Raw genomic sequence first — 23,438 nt, 5'->3', positions numbered from 1 at the left:
CAGTTAGTGGTACAGTTAATATTACAGTGCAGTTAGTGGTACAGTAGAGTTTGTGGTACAGTACAGTGTGGTACAGCTAGTATTACAATACAGTTAGTGGTACAGTTAGTATTACAGTGCCATTAGTGTTACAGTGCAGTTAGTATTACAGTACAGTTAGTGGTGCAGTTAGTAATACAGTGCGATTAGTGTTACAGTGCAGTTAGTAATACAGTGCGATTAGTGTTACAGTGCAGTTAGTAATACAGTGCGATTAGTGTTACAGTGCAGTTAGTATTACAGTACAGTTAGTGGTGCAGTTAGTAATACAGTGCGATTAGTGTTACAGTGCAGTTAGTAATACAGTGCGATTAGTGTTACAGTGCAGTTAGTATTACAGTACAGTAAGTGGTGCAGTTAGTAATACAGTGCAATTAGTGTTACAGTGCAGTTAGTAGTACAGTTAGTGGTACAGTTAATATTACAGTGCAGTTAGTGGTACTGTACAGTTTGTGGTACAGTACAGTGTGGTACATCTAGTATTACAATACAGTTAGTGGTACAGTTAGTGTTACAGTTAGTGTTACAGTACAGTTAGTGGTACAGTACAGTTAGTGGTACAGTACAGTTGGTGTTACAGGGCAGTTAGTGGCACAGGGCAGTTAGTGGCACAGTGCAGTTAGTGGCACAGGGCAGTTAGTGGTACAGTGCAGTTAGTGTTACAGTGCAGTTAGTGGTACAGTTAGTATTACAGTACAGTTAGTGGTACAGTGCAGTTAGTATTACTTCAGATCCAAGATGGCGTAGCAGCAAGACGTGTTAGTTTTTGTCCCGTGTTTTGTCCCGTGTAAATATGCCTTTTTTTTCTCATTTTTCTGTATATATTTCAATCTCTCTTTCCATTTTCAAATTAAATATACCTTCCTGCAACCCGCCTCACCCAACGTGGTACGGATCTGCTACTTTTTTAGACCTTATAACTGGAACCTCCATCAGAAGCTAGCCTTCAGAAGCTAGCCTGCTAATTAGTTGCTAGCTATTTAGTCATTGTTAGCCACTGCTAGCAGTCTTTACCTAGAGCACAGACACTAGCCGCTTTAGCCCGGATAGCCGGGATAATGTCTGCCAGTCTGCACAGCGCGATATCAGCCCTGAGCATATCGGACAGATTTTTTCCCCCACTACATCACCGGATTCCTGCCGCAAGCTCTGGACCATTACACCAGATCATCGCAGCTAGCTAGCTGCTACTGAGTGGCTATCATGGCTAACACCCTTGTCCAGAAGCAAGCACCAATTAGCCTCGAGCTAGGCCCATTCCCCCGGCTAGCAAATGAAGTACACCAACTACAATAACTCTCTTGCCAATTGGCCTGGACGCTTTGTTGACACGGAGCCCAGCCGATCCGTCACGACTGGTCTGCTGACGTATTTCGGCGGATGTGCTCTCAACCAGCTTCTGCGTCGTTGATGTCGGTGTGGACCCAGCTACTAGCCCCGGCCCGCTAACTCTCTGAGCGCCGTGTCTCCAGCTCGCCTAGCGTAGTGACTAGAGGTCGACCAATTAATCGGAATGGCTGATTTAATTAGGGCCGATTTCAAGTTTTCATAACAATCGGTAATCGGCATTTTTGGACACCAATTATGGCCGATTACATTGCACTCCAAGAGGAGACTGCGTGGCAGGCTGACTACCTGTTAAGCGAGTGCAGCAAGGAGCCACGGTAAGGTGCTAGCTAGCATTAAACTTATCTTATAAAAAACAATCAATCTTAACATAATCACTAGTTAACTACACATGGTTGATGATATTACTAGTTTATCTAGCTTGTCCTGCGTTGCATATAATCGATGCGGTGCCTGTTAATTTATCATTGAATCACAGCCTACTTCGCCAAACAGGTGATTTAACAAGCGCATTCGCGAAAAAAGCACTGCCATTGCACCAATGTGTACTTAACCATAAACATCAAAGCCTTTCTTAAAATCAATACACAAGTATATATTTTTAAACCTGCGTATTTAGTTAATATTGCCTGCTAACATGAATTTCTTTTAACAAAGGACATTGTGTCACTTCTCTTGCGTTCTGTTCAACAGAGTCAGGGTATTGTCAAGCGGTGGTTAACTGGTGCAGTGAATCAGGCGCAGGAGAGCAGAAATGAGTGTACAAAGTATTTCATTCCACGACAGCACCAGTATACAGACAATAGTCAAAGTGCGGAGAAATACCGGTCACTCGAAAATAACGGGCCTAAATACATAACCCGGCAAACATAACCAGCCGACAAGTTCCGCCATGAACAATCAATAAACATGCACACTAATATGTGTGAAACAGAGGGTTAAATAATGAACATGTAATTGGGGAATAGAAACCAGGTGTGTAGAAAACAAAGACAAAACAAATGGAAAATGAAAAGTGGATTGCGATGGCTAAAAGACCAGTGACGTCGACCGCCGAACGCCACCCGAACAAGGAGAGGGACCGACTTCGGCGGACTTTGTGACGGGTATATGCAGCAGTTTGGGCCGCTTGGCTCGTTGCGAACTGTGTGAAGACCATTTCTTCCTAACAAAGACAGCCAACTTCGCCAAACGGGGGATGATTTAACAAAAGCGCATTTGCGAAAAAAGCACAATCGTTGCACAAATGTACCTAACCATAAACATCAATGCCTTTTTTTAAATCAATACACAGAAGTATATTTTTTTAAACCTGCATATTTAGTTAACCTCTAGGGGCTATGTGGGACGCAAGCGTGCCACCCCTGGTACACCCTATCAACAACAGGTGAAATATCAAGAGCGCCAAATTTGAAAACAATTAAATGTCATAATTCAAATTTCTCAAACATACAACTATCTTACACCCTTTGAAAGATAAACATCTCCTTAATCTAACCACGTTGTCCGATTTCAAAAAGGCTTTATGGCGAAAGCATAAAGTTAGATTATGTTAGGAGAGTACATTGACAATAGCTGTGTGTAATGTTTTGTCAATTCAAAGACAGGCGTCACCAAAAGCAGAAAACCAGCTAAAATTATGCACTAACCTTTGACAATCTCCATCAGATGACACTCCTAGGACATTATGTTAGACAATACATGCATTTTTAGTTCTATCAAGTTCATATTTATATCCAAAAACAGCGTTTTACTATGGCGTTGATGTTCAGGAAATCGTTTCCCTCCAATAACCGCCAGTCAAATCAGCACAACAAATTAAATAATTACTATTCGAAAACATTGGTAAAATATTATATTGTCATTCAAAGAATTATAGATTTACATCTCTTGAACGCAACTGGCTTGCCAGATTTAAAAATAACCTTACTGGGAAATCACACTTTGCAATAATCTGAGCACTGCGCCCAGAAAAATACGCTTTGCGATACAGACTAACCGCCATGTTGGAGAGATCTAAAATCGAAAATACTATGTAAATAATCCATTACCTTTGATTCTCTTCATCAGATGTCACTTCCAGGAATCCCAGGTCCATAACGAATGTAGTTTTGTTCGAAAAAGCTCATAATTTATGTCCAAAAAGCTCAGTGTTGTTAGCACATGATCTATGCCCGCCGGACTTCACTTCATGAACGAGGGGAAAAAAAATATTTACGTTCGTTCAAACATGTCAAACGTTGTATAGCATAAATCATTAGTGCCTTTTTAACCAGAACATGAATAATATTCAAGGCGGACGATTGCATTCTCTTTTAAAACGTATTGGAACGAGAGTACCCAACATGAACTCGCGCGCCAGAGTCTAATCGGCCATCACCGTTCCATGGCTCTTGTTCGGTCAGATCTCACAGTAGAAGACTCAAAACACTTTGTAAAGACTGGTGACATCTAGTGGAAGCCATAGGAAGTGCTCAAAGATTAATAAGCCCCTGTGTGTTTCAATGGCATAGGCTTAAAGGTAATTCAACACATCAGGTATCCACTTCCTGTCAGAATTTGTCTCAGGGTTTTGACTGCCATATGAGTTCTGTTATACTTACAGACACCATTCAAACAGTTTTAGAAAATTCAGAGTGTTTTCTATCCAAACCTGAACAATAATATGCATATTCTAGCTTCTGAGTTGGTGTAGGAGGCAGTTAAAAATGGGCACATATTTTTTTCAAAATTCTCAATACTGCCCCCTAGCCCTAAGAAGTTTAAAAGAAATTCATGTTAGCAGGCAATATTAACTAGGGAAATTGTGTCACTTCTCTTGCGTTCATTGCACGCAGAGTCAGGGTATATGCAACAGTTGGGCCGCCTGGCTCGTTGCGAACTAATTTGCCTGAATTTTACACAATTATGACTTAACATTGAAGGTTGTACAATGTAACAGCAATATTTAGACTTATGGATGCCACCCGTTAGATAAAATACGGAACGGTTCCGTATTTCACTGAAAGAATATACGTTTTATTTTCGAAATGATAGTTTCCAGATTTGACCATATTAATGACCTAAGGCTCGTATTTGTGTGTGTTATTATATTGTAATTAAGTCTATGATTTGATAGAGAAGTCTGACTGAGCGGTGGTAGGCAGCAGCAGGCTAGTAAGCATTCATTCAAACAGCACTTTCCTGCGTTTGCCAGCAACTCTTCGCAATGCTTCAAGCATTGCGCTGTTTATGACTTCAAGCCTATCAACTCCCGAGATTAGGTTGGCAATACTAAAGTACCTATTAGAACATCCAATAGTCAAAGGTATATGAAATACAAATGGTATAGAGAGAAATAGTCCTATAATAACTACAACCTAAAACTTCTTACCTGGGAATATTGAAGACTCATGTTAAAAGGAACCACCAGCTTTCATATGTTCTCATGTTCTGAGGAAGGAACTTAAACGTTAGCTTTTTTACATGGCAAATATTGCACTTTTACTTTCTTCTCCAACACTTTGTTTTTGCATTATTTAAACCAAATTGAACATGTTTCATTATTTATTTGAGACTAAATAGATTTTATTGATGTATTATATTAAGTTTAAATAAGTGTTCATTGTTCATTCAGTATTGTTGTAATTGTCATTATATATATATATATATATATATATATATAAAATAATAATAATCGGCCGATTAATCGGCATCAGCTTTTTTTGGTCCTCCAATTATCGGTATCGGCATTGAAAAATCTGAATCGGTCGACCTCTAGTAGTGACGACTGCCGAGCGGCTCCCTGTTTCGTCCATTGCTGCTTATTGGACCCTATGATCACTCGGCTACATAGCTGATGCCTACTGGACTGTTCATTAACACGGTACGTCATATCGTTTATCTGTCGGCCCCAGCCTAGAACTCAGGCCCTGTGTGTAGCTAACTGACCCTCTCTGCCCATTCATCGCCATTTACCCGTTGTTGTTGTTGTCTTAGCTGTTTACCCGTTGTTGTCTCAGCCCTCCCAATCAACACCTGTGATTGCTTTATGCCTCCCTCTAATGTCAATATGCCTTGTATACTATTGTTTAGGGTAGCTCTCATTGTTTTGTTTTACTGCGGAGCCCCTAGTCCTGCTCTACATGCCTCGGTTAGCTCCCTTGCCCCACCCCCCCACACATGCGGAGACCGCACCTAGCTTAACTGGCGCTCCCAGAGATGCAGCTTCTCCCATCAACACTCAATGCCTAGGTTTACCTGCACTGTACTCGCACCCTACCACGCCCTTGTCTGTGCATTATGCCCTGAATCTATCTTACCACGCCCAGAAGTCTGCTCCTTTTACTCTCTGTTCTGAACGCACTAGACAACCAGTTCTTATAGCCTTTAGCCGTACCCTTATCCTACTCCTCCTCTGTTTCTCTGGTGACGTAGAGGTTAACCCAGGCCCTGTGTGTCCCCAGGCGCTTTCATTTATTGACTTCTGTAGCCGGAAAAACCTTGGGATCATGCATGTTAACATCAGAAGCCTCCTCCCTAAGTTTGCTTTATTCACTGCTTTAGCGCACTCCGCCAACCCTGATGTCCTAGCCGTCTGAATCCTGGCTTAGGAAGGCCACCAAAAAAATCTGAAATTTCCATCCCTCATTATAACATTTTCCGTCAAGCTAGAACTGCTAAACGGGCGGAGTTGCAATCTACTGCAGAGAGAGCCTGCAGAGTTCTGTCCTACTATCCAGGTCTGTGCCCAAACAGGTTTCGAATAGTCCCCGCGATATGCAACTTTCAGGGAAGTCAGGAACTAATATACACAGTCAGTTAGGAAAGCAAAGGCTAGCTTTTTCAAACAGAAATTTGCATCCTGCAGCACTAACTCCAAAAAGGTTTGGGACACAAGTCCATGGAAAATAAGAGAACCTCGTCTCAGGCTAGGAAACACTGTCACCACCAATAAATCCACAATAATCGAGAATTTCAATAACCATTTCTCTACGGCTGGCCACACTTTCCACCTGGCTACCCCAACCCCGGCCAACAGCTCTGCACCCCCCGCAGAAACTGGTCCAAGCCCCCTCCACTTCTCCTTCACCCAAATCCAGATAGCTGATGTCCTGAAAGTGCTGCAGAATCTGGATCCCTACAAATCAGCTGGGCTAGACAATCTCTCTCTTCCTAAAATTATCCGCCGCCATTGTTGCAACCCCTATTACTAGTCTGTTCAACCTCTCTTTCGTATCGTCTGAGATTCCTAAAGATTGGAAAGCGGCCGCGGTCATCCCCCACTTCAAAGGGGGAGACACTCTAGACCCAAACTGTTACAGACCTATATCCATCCTGCCCTGCCCTTTCTAAAGTTTTCGAAAGCCAAGTGAACAAACAGATCATCGACCATCTCGAATCCCACCGTACATTCTCCGCTATGCAATCCGGTTTCCGAGCTGGTCACGGGTGCACCTCAGCCACGCTCAAGGTCCTAAATGATATCATAACCACCATCGATAAAAAACAGTACTGTGCAGCCATCTTCATCGACCTGGCCAAGGCTTTCGACTCTGTCAATCACCGCATTCTTATCGACAGACTCGACTGGTTTCTCTAATGACTGCCTCGCCTGGTTCACCAACTACTTCTCAGATAGAGTTCAGTGTGTCAAATCGGAGGGCCTGTTGTCCGGACCTCTGGCAGTCTCTATGGGGGTGCCACAGGGTTCAATTCTCGGGCCGACTCTTTTCTCTGTATATATCAATGATGTCGCTCTTGCTGCGGGTGATTCTTTGATCCACCTCTACGCAGACGACACCATTCTGTATACATCTGGCCCTTCTTTGGACACTGTGTTAAGAAACCTCGAAACGAGCTTCAACGCCATACAACACTCCTTCCGTGGCCTCCAACTGCTCTTAAATGCTAGTAAAACGAAATGCATGCTCTTAAACCGATCGCTGCCCACACCTGCCCACCCGACTAGCATCACTACTCTGGATGGTTTTGACTTAGAATATGTGGACAACTATAAATACCTAGGTGTCTGGCTAGACTGTAAACTCTCCTTCCAGACTCACATTAAGCATCTCCAATCCCAAATTAAATCTAGAATTGGCTTCCCATTTCGCAACAAAGCCTCCTTCACTCATGCTGCCAAACATACCCTCGTAAAACTGACTATCCTACCGATCCTTGACTTTGGCGATGTCATTTACAAAATAGCCTCCAACACTCTACTCAGCAAATTGGATGTAGTCTATCACAGTGCCATCTGTTTTTTCACCAAAGCCCCATATACTACTACCCACCACTGCAACTTGTATGCTCTTGTTGGCTGGCCCTCGCTACTTATTCGTCGCCAATCCCACTGGCTCCAGGTCATCTATAAGTCTTTGCTAGGTAAAGCCTCGCCTTATCTCAGCTCACTGGTCACCATAGCAACACCCACCCGTAGCACGCGCTCCAGCAGGTATATTTCACTGGTCATCCCCAAAGCCAACACTTACTTTGGCTGTCTTTCCTTCCAGTTCTCTGCTGCCAATGACTGGAATGAATTGCAAAAATCACTGAAGTTGGAGACATATCTCCCTCACTAACTTCAAGCATCAGCTGTCAGATCAGCTTACCGATCGCTGCAGCTGTACACAGCCCATCAGTAAATAGCCCATCCAACCAACTACATGCCTCATCCCCATATTAGTTTTTTTCTGCTCTTTTGCACACCAGTATTTATACTTGCACATCCTCATCTATCACTCCAGTGTTAATTGCTAAATTGTAATTACTTTGCCACTATGGCCTATTTATTGCCTTACCTCCTTACTTCATTTGCACACACTGTATACATATTTTCTATTGTGTTATTGACTGTATGTTTGTTTATCCCATGTGTAACTTTGTGTTGTTGTTTTTGTCGCACTGCTTTGCTTTATCTTGGCCAGGTCGCAGTTGTAAATGAGAACTTGTTCTTAACTGGCCTACCTGGTTAAATAAAGGTGAAATAAAAAAATATATATTATAGTACAGTTAGTGGTACAGTACAGTTAGTGGTACAGTTAGTGGTACAATTAGTATAACAGTTAGTGATAAAGTGCAGTTAGTGTTACAGTGCAGTTAGTATTACAGTGCAGTTAGTGGCACAGTGCAGTTAGTATTACAGTGCAGTTAGTGTTACAGTACAGTTAGGTTTACAGTGCAGTTAGTGTTACAGTACAGTTACTGTTACAGTGCAGTTAGTGGTACAGTTAGTATTACAGTACAGTTAGTGGTACAGTGCAGTTAGTGGTACAGTTAGTATTACAGTCTAGTTAGTGGTACAGTAGAGTTAGTAATACTGTGCAGTTAGTGGTACAGATAGTATTACAGTGCCGTTAGTAGTGCAGTTAGTATTACAGTGCAGTTAGTGTTACAGTACAATTAGTTTTGTAGTACAGTTAGTGTTACAGTGCAGTTAGTGTTACAGTACAATTAGTTTTGTAGTACAGTTAGTGTTACAGTGCAGTTAGTGGTACAGTTAGTATTACAGTGCAGTTAGTAGTGCAGTTAGTATTATAGTACAGTTAGGTTTACAGTGCAGTTGGTGTTACAGTACAGTTATAGTTACAGTGCAGTTAGTGGTACAGTTAGTATTACAGTACAGTTAGTGGTACAGTGCAGTTAGTAGTGCAGTTAGTATTACAGTACAGTTAGGTTTACAGTGCAGTTAGTGTTACAGTACAGTTATTGTTACAGTGCAGTTAGTGGTACAGTTAGTATTACAGTGCAGTTAGTAGTGCAGTTAGTGGTACAGTACAATTAGTTTTGTAGTACAGTTAGTATTACAGTGCAGTTAGTGGTACAGTGCCGTTAGTATTACAGTGCAGTTAGTATTACAGTGTAGTTAGTGGTACAGCACAGTTAATGTTACAGTACAATTCGTTTTGAAGTACAGTTAGTGTTACAGTGCAGTTAGTGGTACAGTGCAGTTAGTGGTACAGTGCAGTTAGTAGTGCAGTACAATTAGTTTTGTAGTACAGTTAGTATTACAGTGCAGTTAGTGTTACAGTGCAGTTAGTGTTACATTTAATATTACAGTGCAGTTAGTGGTACAGTACAATTCGTTTTGTAGTACAGTTAGTGTTACAGTGCAGTTAGTGGTACAGTGCAGTTAGTGGTACAGTGCAGTTAGTGGTACAGCGCAGTTAGTGGTACAGTACAGTTAGTTCTGTAGTACAGTTAGTGGTACAGTGCAGGTAGTGGTACAGTGCAGTTAGTATTACAGTGCAGTTAGTATTACAGTGCAGTTAGTGGTACAGTACAGTTAGTGGTACAGTTAGTATTACAGTGCAGTTAGTGGTACAGTAGAGTTAGTGTTACAGTACAATTAGTCTTGTAGTTCAGTTAGTATTACAGTGCAGTTAGTGTTACAGTACAGTTAGTGTTACAGTACAGTTAGTGTTACAGTACAGTGAGTATTACAGTGCAGTTACTGTTACAGTACAGTTAGTGGTACAGTACAGTTAGTATTACAGTGCAGTTAGTGGTACAGTACAGTTAGTATTACAGTGCAGTTACTGTTACAGTACAGTTAGTGGTACAGTACAGTTAGTATTACAGTGCAGTTAGTGTTACAGTACAGTTAGTGGTACAGTACAGTTAGTGGTACAGTTAGTATTACAGTACAGTTAGTGGTACAGTACAGTTAGTGGTACAGTACAGTTAGTGGTACAGTTAGTATTACAGTGCAGTTAGTGTTACAGTACAGTTAGTGTTACAGTACAGTTAGTGGTACAGTTAGTATTACAGTACAGTTAGTGGTACAGTACAGTTAGTGGTACTGTACAGTTAGTGGTACTGTACAGTTAGTGGTACAGTACAGTTAGTGGTACAGTTAGTATTACAGTGCAGTTAGTGTTACAGTACAGTTAGTGGTACAGTTAGTATTACAGTACAGTTAGTGGTACAGTACAGTTAGTGGTACAGTACAGTTAGTGTTACAGTACAGTTAGTGGTACAGTACAGTTAGTGGTACAGTTAGTATTACAGTACAGTTAGTGGTACAGTACAGTTAGTGGTACAGTACAGTTAGTGGTACAGTTAGTATTACAGTGCAGTTAGTGTTACAGTACAGTTAGTGTTACAGTACAGTTAGTGGTACAGTTAGTATTACAGTACAGTTAGTGGTACAGTACAGTTAGTGGTACTGTACAGTTAGTGGTACTGTACAGTTAGTGGTACAGTACAGTTAGTGGTACAGTTAGTATTACAGTGCAGTTAGTGTTACAGTACAGTTAGTGGTACAGTTAGTATTACAGTACAGTTAGTGGTACAGTACAGTTAGTGGTACAGTACAGTTAGTGGTACTGTACAGTTAGTGGTACAGTACAATTAGTGGTACAGTACAGTTAGTGGTACTGTACAGTTAGTGGTACAGTACAGTTAGTGGTACAGTTAGTGGTACAGTACAATTAGTGGTACAGTACAGTTAGTGGTACTGTACAGTTAGTGGTACAGTACAGTTACTGCCCCATCCTCCTGCTGCGTGTAATGGATGGATGTCACAATGGGAGGAGAGGTGAGGAGAGCAGGGCCGGCTAATGCTTTGTTTACCTCCTCTCAGGTTTCTGGGGATTTACAGTCCCAGGGCCAGCTCCCTCCCCCAGTCCATTACTCTCTTGTTCTTTCTCACTCTTTCTAGAACTCTGTCTCTCACTCACTCTCATTCTCCTCATCTCTCTCTTGTTCTCCCTGTTCTCGCTTTCATTTTTGTTCCCTCTCGTTCTCTCCCCTTCCGGCCCTCCACCCAAGTCTCTCTCTCCCTTCCTCCCTTGCTAAGAGTGATGTTTTTTTTATTGCCGTCTATCCACCTCCACTGTTGCTCTCCAAACAAACATAACTTCTCCTGTTTCTCTCCATCCCCAGTTCTATTTCTTCCTTTAATGTGCTCTGGGCTCAGCTCTCCTCCTTTCTCCTGCTTCCCTCACTCCCCTCCTGTGTTGTTAAATTTCAACCCAGCACAAATTTAGGCCCCTCTTTTCACGTCTTGTAATCTTTCAAGAGGTTATGAATAATTTTGACAACCCTCCTCCTAATTCTCGTTCGTTCCCTGGGTGTGTCAACTTGGGTAGCGGTGTGTGTAATTAAGTTTCGCGTGACGGTGTTACAACAAAATGTGTCCCCCTGTCCTTTCCTGTCTGTCTGCCCTTTTTAAAAGGGTAATGTTAAGGCTTTTATGAGGATGTGCGCTCACGAACACAAGCATAATTGGATGTTGAGACGTCTATTCAGCTTCGGCATTAGGCAGATTCTTTTAATAGGGCTCTTAAGATTTACACGGCCTGACAGTTTCAAAAGAGAGGAATGGAATGTATGCATTTGCTCTTCATGAAATGGTTCTGAAATATCAATAAATGGTGAATAAATGTGAGGACAAAAGTACAAAGAGAGGAATGGTGGAGGTATGAAAACAGTCCTGTCAGAGAGGTGCATTAGGGGTAATTGACTGATGCAAATACAAAGCACTGAGGTAAAACCACACTGAGGTATTGATTTAGACATTGTTGTGACATGTGGACGTGTGTGTTCTGAGGCAGAACGAAGGAGTGTGTGTTAAACAATGAATGAACAAGGCCATTAGAGGAAGACACTTTCTGACACAGATACACACATTCTCTCTCCCCACCTCTCAACACACATCCAAGAGAAAGAGAATAGACTGAGTGCATATATCAGGGCCTCTCCCGCAGCGAGGCACCATGTTTCAGATTGCTCTTCACACTGCTCCTGGGCGCCCAACACACCGGCCTCAACAGCTGTGGGCGTGAATTTGCAATTCATATACGCTCACTGTGACCTTCTCCTCAATGTCGACATGACAGCCACCGCTGAGAAATATGCTTCTGATGCCTATCTGTAGAGGGTGCGTACCAAATAGCCCCTATTCACTATGTAGTGCACTACTTTTGACCAGATCTCTATGGGCCTGGTTCTGGTCAAAAGTAGTGCACTATAATGGGAATAGGGTGCCATTTGAAACGTATCCCGTGATGGGCTGCCTGGCTGTATCCTCACCTTCCCTCCTGTCATTCACGTACATAGTAATCTCCCTTCACAGAGTGCTTATCTAATGCAGCAATAGGTTTATGTCTAAGTGGAGGCTATGGTGGTTTGATGGATGGAGTTTTTACAATCTTTGTTTTGCCCTCTCTCTCTCGCTCTCTTAACGGCATAATTCTATCCCTCCATCTCTTCCCCACTTCCATCATCCCATTAGAATTACCACAGCCTTCGTCACAGGAAGTCATCCATCCCAGAATGCCCCTCTCCACTGACTCAGGACAGCCTCAGCCGCTGGCGTCCCCTGGGCGCACGTATGATGACGAATAGTCAACGCTGTGACGATGAATAGTGATTACGGTGGTGATATGTGTTCTGGGCGTGCAATTCAGCTGGGATGCTTGCCACTTAATCAGATTTAGGCCAATTAAGCATGTGGAAAGTGGCAGGGCTTAGGCAGGTAGACATGGGCAGCAGGTAGACATGTTCGGCCCTGTTTGTCTCACTCCAGCCCAGACAAGGCCACAGCCTGGTCCCACTCCACTTCTATCCTCCATCTTCCTGGGGGTATTAGCTATAGTCAATTTCATGGACTGTGGGTAAGGCCTGACCAAAGTGGATGTCCGTCCGTCCGTCCGGTGGGCTAAGCCATATAAATAACCATGTCGAAGAACATGAAGCATGTCTGGAAAGGACACTGTTGGCCATTGGCCCGCTGAGCCAGAGGGATGAATTATGGGTAGTGGAGTCATTATAGCATTTAGTGACACTGATGTATAATGATGTCAATCCACCTTCTGCGAAGCATCTGTTGAGGCAGACTTCAGAGCCGGGTAGACTGTAAATACATATGAAGAGAACTACAGGTAATACATGCAAAATGCTCTCTTCAAACATGGGTGCTAGCGTGATGTGTGATTCAGGTGGTTTGCTTGCTGTTCCTATCCGGCTCGAAGGACCATGAAAAAGAGCTATACAGTCAGAGTCGGAGGGGCCGACTGAGAGGGTTGTATACACAGGAAGTGAATTCAGGGTGGTTGTACTCTTGCGACACCACGGTTGTGGGTTCAATTCTCATGTGTGCCATTACGTTGGATATGCTAACTGTGAGTGGCTTTGGATAAAAGTGCCTCGTTATGTTGTATGCTAATGACTGCTTTGGCTTCCGAAATGGAGACCAAAAGCATATTCAAAACCCCATTTTAATAATTAATATTGGTTTCTCTGTGTTTGCATTCATCATAGACCAATTATCATCTCTCTCTCTCTCCTCTGTATTTCCTCACTCATTCTCTCTCTCCTCTCTCCCTCTGTATCCAGCCCCCCCTCTCTCTACCTCTCTCTACCTCTCTCTCTTTCTTTAAGAGGAGAGCAGGCAGCCCAGTGGTGGTAGTGTTACATGAGCTGCTGGCTCAGGCCCTAATCTGGTCCGGTCATTGTGTCTGTGCTGAGGCTCATGGGATGTGTGCATTGTGTCTGAGATGAGATGAGAGGAACAGGGCAGAGAAACCACCATCGAGAACGACTCTCAGTGCAGCTATGTTGAGTACATGAGAAAAGGGAAATGCTGTACTTCTCACTCTCTCATTCACTCCCTTCCTCACAAACTTAATCAAGCCTTCATCTGGCTCAGAGCCCCCTCCCTGCCGACATGTTATCACACTGATGATACCCTGATTTACACACACACACACACACACACACACACACACACACACACACACTAATTGAGCCCCCTGCACCTATTGACTCAGAAGCACACAGGGATAATCTTATCTTGAGAGAGCAGTACCCCCTGCGCGCTGCACAATTGATTAAATGTGCACATCAATGTGGAAGTGTATGGAATATGTTGCCCATCTGAGTGAATGAGCCTGCTAGGGAGTGATGGGGCCATAGCTGAGACAGCAGTATCTGGAAGCGGAGGGTGGGAGGTGGAAGGAGGAGGTACGGTATGGCATGTCGTAAGGGGGCTATCAGTGTCATCCTAGCCAAGCATTCTCCACGGGGAATAACGGGTATTTGATGCAGCAAGCCACGCCGGTTCTATGGCGTGTTGATCTCTGTGGTCAGCATGATCTATACTGTGTGTATGGAAGGGGAGGGGGTGTGTTGTTCCAACCTGTGAGAGTGTATAGATGTGTGTGCTCTGCCACTGCCTCTCCCTCTGCAGTGGGAGCTGAGAACAGATCTCTATCAGGCCAGGGTTATCTCCCCTGAGCCAGCTATATTCTCACCATGCCTTCTTTTTTTCAATGGAGGTAGGCTATTACAGGCAATCTGATCTAATCATGTAGCCTATCTCCCCCTCTTATGGTGTCTCATATTATGGCTTTGCTAATCCATCAGTTTAATTGTTGGCAGTGCTCATTGTTGTTTATTGGAGGGGGGTTTAAGAGGCCCATAGAGAATAAAATGAGCCGTACATTGTTTGTAGATTATCTCTTGGCAGTATTAGACTACTCTGAAAGAGAATACAAGGATTGAACTGGTTCTGATGCCTACCTTTTGGAATGTACGCTGCACCTGGAATTTCCTACACTCTCATATTCTCTCTCTCTCCGTCTCTCTCTCTACCTGCTCTCCCTCTGCCGACAGAGACCCGTTCAAGCCTTAATGGAGATGAGAAAACTTGAGAAATGGGAAAACAGACATGAATAAGGAGCTAATTCATATGAACTGTCTGCCTTTGGGGCTGGGGAGAGATTTATTTTGACATTCTCTCCCTTTCGTCGAAGCTATTCTCTGGTTGGGAGCGTGTGTTTTTTTGCTAGCGGTCGCGGTAATGGTTTCTCCCCATGGTTGCTATGGAGCTCCTCGGGGGTCGACACTAATGTCTGGTTCACGAGGTGGAACAGCACAATTAGCGTAGCTATTAGCGTTAGCGTGAACCAGAGGGGCGCAGACTAGAGGTGTAGGTTGCGTTGGGTAATTGGGTTAGAGGCAAGGAGGTTCACTGATCGCCTACTTTGTAGTCTAGGCTGGTGTTCCAGTGCTTTCCGTGACTTTCAGCAATATACACACACAGACAGATACCTATTCATTGGTATTCAGCAACTGTAAGACGCCATCTTTTGCAACGTTATTTGCTATGTCAACAATGACACGAGCAACTCTGTATTGCCTTCTTGTGTAGGCTATTCTAGATGCATCACAAGTGTGCCTTACAGCTGTTGTGTCGTTTAAACATATTGGTGCACAATGTCTCCCTTTCATCTTGAGCCCCAATATGAATCTCAGTCGGTGTTTACTTTTTTTATTTATTAAAACAACTGTTTAGATGTTCAGAAACTGGCAAGAAGACGAGTTTGGCTCTGGGCCAAGCGTCCGTTTCCACACCCAATTTAAAAACAAGCCGCTAGCGCTTTTAGCACGTCTATTTGTGAAGAAGCATTAGACCTGGAGGCCAGTGTGTTTGATGAGCGACGTCCAAATAGAATAACGAGTGGACATAATCTCTGGGTAGAATTCCGTCCCTCTTTTATTTCCCTCTCTCCGACCCAGGCGAAGGGAAGGACGGATGGATGGAGGGGCTTGCACAGTGATATACGCACCACTTCGTCTGCCTCCGGGCTCACCATAAATCGCCTCCCTTCAGCTTCCTTGTCGAAGCGTGCCGCATCGACCGTCCATCATCACCAGGGGAATTCGAATACTAGCCACCATCGATTGTTGCGGCTTTAATGCCGCTTTTGTTTATTCATATCTTCTCTGTCCACTCGGACTGTGGTTGTCTGAGAAGTAGTATAGGCCACACGACCGGACAGTTTTTCCTGGTCAAGTTGTCAGGAACACTTCTGGTTAGCCCTTAGCCCGATGGCTAACGTCATACTGTACTCCATAACCCGATCCCCATAGTTTTTCATGGTCAGGTCACCCTGAACATAACCCGACCTCTACGAACACACTGTCTATACCGAGGTATGGTCTAGGCCTAGAGATATTGCCCAGCTGGTTGTTTTTGAATCCATGGTATTGACGGAGCAGCAGCGTTCTAATCTGTAGTCGTATTGATAAAGCTGTTGTTCAGTGACAGAGACTAATGGGCCCAGTGCTCTCAGTTGCATTGTCATCAGGCAAATTGCATAAGCAGGCCAGGGTTGCTGGTTGAGCTCTTCTGCTTATTGACGCTTTGATTCATCTTTATTCTTTACATCTCCTAAGACTGCACAGATGCCACAGAATAGGGTACACTATAGGGTATAGGGTGCCATTTGGGATGCACACTAGCTGAAGTTGGTTTGACCAAGTAGCATATGTTTTAACGCAGATTCTGTAGACTATTGAAGCGCTCCATTTTTATTGACAGACAGAATGATGATATTCAAATGATCAACGCCAAACGCTGTTTGTCCTGCAAACAGTTCCAACTAGCCTGCGACCACCACTGCTTTTCTCAGTTAATAATTCAAACCAGTGGTGGCTGGTGGGCGGAGATATCGCAAGAACGGTATCAAACATATGGAAGCCATGTGTTTTATGTTTTTGACACCTTTCCATCTATTCCATTCCAGTCTGTCCTACTATATCTCTCCCACCAGCCTCCTCTGGTTCAACATTGATCCCCTGCCCCTCATCACTGTTTCAAATGAGAACATGGACAATGGCTTATTCAACCAGTACAAGAGACTGTATGCTCACTCTCTCTATATTTACAAACTGCTGCCCCTCGTCAACAAAGATTATGAGGAAGTGAATGAAAGAGGATGTGTCATTTCCAAAACACGACAAATTCGTTTTCAGACCCTTTGTGACTCTCTGTCGTCCATAGGACTGTTGCGGTGACCTTATTACCGTCACACCAGCAGTCATGACCGCATTAAAATTCCCACGTGACCGTTGAGTCACGGTAGTCTCCTCTTATGCACTCTGGACATGTGTAGGTAGTATCCAACTTGCTAATGATCATCAGGTCACTGATGGGCTGGTTCTCAGGGCTCTGTTGTCCCTCTAACTGCTTCATGAAATGGGTTTCCATGGCCAAGCAGCCGCACACAAGCCTAAGATCACCATGCGCAATGCCAAGCGTTGGCTGGAGCAGAGTGATGAATCATGCTTCACCATCTGGCAGTCCGACAGACAAATCTGGGTTTGGCGGATGCCAGGAGAACGCTGCCTGCCCCAATGCATAGTAAAGCTTGGTGGAGGAGGAATAATGGTCTGTGCATACAGAAATGGTTTGTCATGATCGGTTTAGATGAACTTGACTGGCCTGTACAGAGCCCTGACCTCAACCCCATCGTACACCTTTGGGATGGATTGGAACACCGACTGCGAGCCAGGCCTAATCGCCAACATCAGTGCCCTACCTGACTAATGCTCTTGTGGCTGATTGGAAGCAAGTCCCCGCAGCAATGTTCCCCAAAATAATTGTGGAAAGCCTTCCCAGAAGAGTGGAGACTGTTGTGGCAGTAAAGGGGGGACTAACTCAATATTAATGCCCATTATTTTGGAGTGAGATGTTCAACGATCAGGTGTCCACATTCTCCCTCAGAGAGAGAGAGAGAGAGAGAGAAAACTTAATGCCCCATAGATTGCAATATACTAAGCTTACAAATGGAATTTGTTAAGGCTCCTGTAGCCTTTACTGTTATAGCTCATAGAAGCGCATTGATAGCACATTTGTACAAAACAGACAATCCAAAAAATAAATAATAAGGAATAAGATGCTGAAGTGTCTGTCCTATATCTGAGAGACATAAGAACTCAGAGATTTTTTTTTTACCCATGTTTGGTCACGTTATTCGTGGCACATTTTACCCCCTATTCACTTTTTGCCATTTTTCCAGCCCGGTACTGGGTTACCTTCAGAGGACTCCCCTGATGCTTGTCTACGTCGTAAAGCAGAACAACCGACACATTGGTGTTCGTGAGACTCTTCCCCTTTCGATGGTGGTGACTACTATTAGTTTAGCTCAGACGGTTTGCGTTTTACAGCCAATTTCGTGATGATTTTCTTGTCCGGATCTTCTCACGTGTAGAAAAAGACCGCTTTCACAAGCCCCATGTTATGGAATAAGTGCAAACTTTATATCGGCAGAAAGAGGGGATTGAGCTAAAGCCACAACGGTACGTCTGTAGCTTAAACACACGGGGAGCTCTTCAATATTCAAAATCACGTCACCATGTGATGCAGGGGTGTGTCAGTCGACTCATTCAGATGAAGGACATCCTCTCCAAGGATTCTCTCTGTTCCTGTCAGACATCCAGCCAGGACTGCTTCCCTGCTTCCCACCCCCTAAAGGGACACTCCTGGCCCTGGATGATGACATTGCAGTGTCTCCCTTCGCCCTGTCTGCCCTGTCTGTGTGACAAGTCTCGCCCACGCGGGCACACCGGTCTTAATAATTGATTGCGTCTCGGGCTGCAATGTGCAGAAATGTGCTACTGTAGGTGGTTCCTGGGTGCACTTTTGTGCTGAGGCATCCATTTCTGACACAAGCCCACTCTCCATAGCCCTGGGAGACCTTGGGTTCCGGCTGGTGAGGAGTGAGTGAGTCACTCAAAAAATGCAGTTTCCATTTTTTTGTAAGGTTAAAGGAGAAACCAGCTGACTGTGGAGGACACGGAATGGAGGGTGGGAAGTGGTTGTAGTTTAAAGAGCTGTACAAAGTGGCCTCTACACTGCAATGTGACAAACTTTCAGATTATTGCTATTGGGCAGTGTGTGTCCTGAAAACTGTGACACTCGAGGACCCTTGCTGATCCTTGACACCATTTTGGGTTTTTGGGGTCAATATGAGGTCAATCCTTCACAGTTTCCTCTGAAGTCACTTAACGTCTTAAGAGCCCAGTCGGATGGAAAAGTTAGAAATATCAATTCTCCCCCTTCTTCCACTACACCCCCCCTCTTCTCCTCTTCCATTCCCCCCTCTTCCCCCCTCCTATCCTCTTCTCCAAAGCTTTATTTTGCAGCAGCCTGGAGGATGAGTGGAGGATGAGTGGAGAGAGGGATGCGGTTGAGGAGTGACTCAGCAGGGGATGAGTAGAGGGCTTCACTTGTTCTCAGCTGGCCACGGATAAGAGGATTAGCGTCGTTCAGTATCATCGCAGCGTGTCCTCTACCTCTCCCCCTCTTTTTCTCGTGCTACCGCTCTCCAGCTTCTCCCTCGCTTTTCCCTTGCTCTCCTGAATAATGTTCTCTTATCTCTCTCTCCCTCCATTTCTCACCCTCTCTCTGCCTATCCTGGTTCTACATTGATCGTCTCTCTCTGCCTATCCTGGTTCGACGTTCATCCTCTCTCTCTCTGCCTATCCTGGTTCTACATTGATCGTCTCTCTCTGCCTATCCTGGTTTGACGTTCATCCTCTCTCTCTCTCTGCCTATCCTGGTTCGACGTTCATCCTCTCTCTCTCTGCCTATCCTGGTTCTACATTGATCGTCTCTCTCTGCCTATCCTGGTTCGACGTTCACCCTCTCTCTCTCTGCCTATCCTGGTTCTACATTGATCGTCTCTCTCTGCCTATCCTGGTTTGACGTTCATCCTCTCTCTCTCTCTGCCTATCCTGGTTCGACGTTCATCCTCTCTCTCTCTGCCTATCCTGGTTCGACGTTCATCCTCTCTCTCTCTGCCGGCTCTCTTTTTCTCAAACCTCTCCCTCTTTATATTTCCCCTCTGGCTTTCTAATGCATTCCCTCTTCTCCCAACCTCTCTCTGCCCCCTCTCTTTCCCTCTGTATCTTTCCACTCCTTTCCCAGCCCCACCCTCCCTCTCGCTCTCTCTGGCTGTCCTTTCTATCTCTCCCTCTCGCTCTCTGCCTCTCTCTCTCTCTCTCCCTACCTCCTCCCACCTCCTCTCTCTTTCCATCCTTTGTCTCTTGCTCTGGGACAGCAGCTTAACTCTGGTCAAAAGCCAGTCTTTGTAGATTAACCTTGAATTATTAAAGCCTCAATAGATTGGTCAGGAAGTCTCTGAAGCACTTCACTGGTGGTCTTTCTTTCTAGTAGTCTTCAAAGGAAAGGGCAAAAGCCCTGAAAACAATAACTTCAAAATGTTGGTGGTGACATCCTGAAGGGTGAAATTAAATCTACCTCAAACTCAACTGTTTAATAAAGCATTTGTGACAGATAAAGCTCATACAAAATAATCTGTCATTTATCTGGTGTTTACGTGTCATAAGAGATGATTATATCTGTGTGGTTCACTTTTGCATTGCTGTGTGGTTGTCGGTTGAACTCTTTTTGCTTCTGCTGCTGGCATAAGCTAACCCATCTCTAGTCTGGTCCCCCTCTCTGTTTCCTCCAGACAAATCCACTTTTCAGCAGGACAATAACCTAAAACACAAGGCCAAATATACACTGGAGTTGCTTACCAAGACGACGTTGAATATTCCTGAGTGGCCTAGTTACAGGTTTGACTTAAATCGCCTTAGAAATATATGGCTCGACTTGAAAATGGCTTGAATATTTTTTTTTATAAAGAATAATGGGCAAATATTGTATAATCCAGGTTTACAAAACTCTCGCAGACTTACTCAGAAAGAAACAACTGTATCGCTGTCAAAGGTGATTCTCACATGTATTGATTCGGGGTTGAATACTTATCTAATCAAAATATATCAGTGTTTATTTATTTTAAATATTTTTATTACACAGTATTTTGTGTAGATCGTTGTAAAAAAAAAAGACAATTAAATCAATGTTAATCCCACTTTACAACACAACAAAATGTGGAAAAAGTAAAGGGGTGTGAATGCTTTCTGAAGGCGCTATATATGAAGTCATATGTGTTCTTCCTGTTCACGCCTGTGCTTGTTAATGTTCGGGTTCATGTTACAGTCATGGTCGGGTCCACCTCTCCGTTTCCTCTGTTACAGGACTGATCAGCTGTATTCCATTCTTTTGTTAAACTGAAGGTGTTCATGTTGCGGTCGTACCCTAAACATCCTGCGTTCTTGTCTCCTTCTGTTCTCTCCAGTACAGGATTGGCCAGCTATATATGATCAGCAAGCACAGCCATGAGCAGAGTGACCGCGGCGAGGGGGTGGAGGTGGTCCAGAATGAACCGTTTGAGGACCCCGCCCACGGTCAGGGCCAGTTCACCGAGAAACGTGTCTACCTCAACAGGTGAGTGAGTGACCATCATCCACCCATGTTAAAGGTACAATCTGGGATCTGTCCAATGGTTGTACACCAAAACAAGATGCTGGGCTGCTGTTTTACTGAATATAAAATCCCAGATTGTAGCTTTAACTCTTCCACTTTTACAGGGGGACATTATCTATAGGTTTAGTGCACTATATAGGGAATAGGTTGCCTTTTGGAACGCAGGCAAAGTGTTGTTCCTCACACACTCGACGCTTCGCATGGCAGACTGCTGCTGTCATGTTGCCCCGAGTTACTTCGCCCTCACAGCTGTGCCACACACAATACTCCACCCCCTCACGTCTTGGCTCTCAGCCGTGTGTGTGTGTGTGTGTGTGTGTGTGTGTGTGTGTGTGTGTGTGTGTGTGTGTGTGTGTGTGTGTGTGTGTGTGTGTGTGTGTGTGTGTGTGTGTGTGTGTGTGTGTGTGTGTGTGTGTGACCTCTCCCAGCGCATCGCTGAGCATCCAAGGACAGAAACTTCCTAAGTCGGCAATATCTAGAGAGAGAGGGACAGAGAGGGCTAGATTTCATCACAAGTGCCTGCGTCAGCGATCGGGATGCCCGGGACCTAAAGGTGCTGAGTCAGCAGGGTCTGCCCTGCCGTGCCGCTAATCCTTGAGAGAGACGGAGAGAGCGAGCCGGGGGAAGGAGGGGAACAGAGGGACACAGAGGAGAGAGTGAATGGGAAGGAGGGAGTGCAAGAGAGAGAGAGAGCCGGGGGAAAGGAGGGGAACAGAGGAGAGAGTGAATGGGAGGGAGGGAGTGCAAGAGGGAGAGAGAGAGAGCCGGGGGGAAGGAGGGGAACAGAGGGACAGAGGAGAGAGTGAATGGGAGGGAGGGAGTGCAAGAGGGAGAGAGAGAGAGAGAGAGCAAAAGAGGGAAAGAGACAGGCATATTCAGGAGACACATTTTAACATTATCAAAAAACCTGCTGCAGGCTCTGCAAAACAACAGATCTTGGATCAGGTCTTATCACAGTCCCTCCCACTTGAATCTGTCATGGAATACATGATGTATTGTTTGAATAAGGACTGGCTATATAATAACAAATGTCACTACCCATCTCCCATTAGGGAAACCGTCACCATTCATTATTGTAAGAGAAGATGTGCACACAGTTCATCAGAGGACACAGCATGACGATGAGGGAATTATGTAGTGAGGTTGAGCAACAGCAGGGACACTGTCTATGTTTTTGCGAGTGTGTGTGTGTGTGTTTGTGTGCATATGATCACTCGCCACTTGTTGTGCAACCACGGCTACAGTCACCTAAGCCCCTACCACCTCTTAAATACACTCCCAGCGCTCTAGTTCTTCACAGCAGATGGGTGCCTCTCAGCCGTGTGTGTGTGTGTGTGTGTGCGTGCGTGCGCGCGTCCAGCTGGCTACTACAAGTACAGCCTCTCCATAAACATCCATCTCAGGTTCAGTGAACTTGGTGTCTGGCTTATGTAAGGAGGGAGAGAGAGGAGAAAATGAAGAGAGAGGGAGAATGAGAGAGAGAGACTACTCCAAGAAACAGGGAATCCGCCAGCTCTTCTCAACCTTCCATGCAAACCAAGGCCTTTCTGTCATGAAAATATAAATGTCATGAAAATAATTTAAGATGAGAAGAACATTGTAAATGTAATAGAAGACATTTAGTTTAGGGCCAGTTATGTATCATGTGTCACAAAAGAACAGGACAAATATGATTTATTTAGTAAAAATACATTGGCCCTAATATTCCAAAGCAAGCAGGAAGTTGAAGCCAGTGAGCATTGTGTCATGGTCCCCAGCACTCAATCACCTTTCTGATTCGCTAGGTTATTGTTCTAGTGCTGTTCTGGCATGAAGAGCTTGAATAACCTCTTAACTTAAACATTCATTAGGAATTCATTATTTCAACGGTCTTCATTACACATCGACTCGGATGGTTCATTTTGTGATGGAATAACGTGGGGCTACTTTGCGGAGACGCAAACAC

At 44.4% G+C, this 23,438-nt stretch overlaps 1 protein-coding gene across 2 annotated transcripts in view; it reads left to right on the top strand.

Moving 5' to 3' along the window:
- The window catches only part of LOC115208592 (cytoplasmic phosphatidylinositol transfer protein 1), a 96,781-nt gene that overhangs the window by 51,300 nt on the left and 22,043 nt on the right, over window positions 1–23,438 (top strand). For both annotated transcript variants that reach the window (XM_029776771.1, XM_029776772.1), the window contains exon 2: window positions 21,306–21,454. In XM_029776771.1, the coding sequence (XP_029632631.1) occupies window positions 21,306–21,454 (149 nt within the window). The remainder of the gene's footprint in view (window positions 1–21,305; window positions 21,455–23,438) is intronic.

Source organism: Salmo trutta, chromosome 14 (genome assembly GCF_901001165.1).
Source record: "Salmo trutta chromosome 14, fSalTru1.1, whole genome shotgun sequence".
Lineage (NCBI taxonomy): Eukaryota > Metazoa > Chordata > Actinopteri > Salmoniformes > Salmonidae > Salmo > Salmo trutta.
The sequence above is the reverse complement of the archived record's forward strand: the minus strand, read 5'-3'. Positions and strand labels throughout refer to the sequence as shown.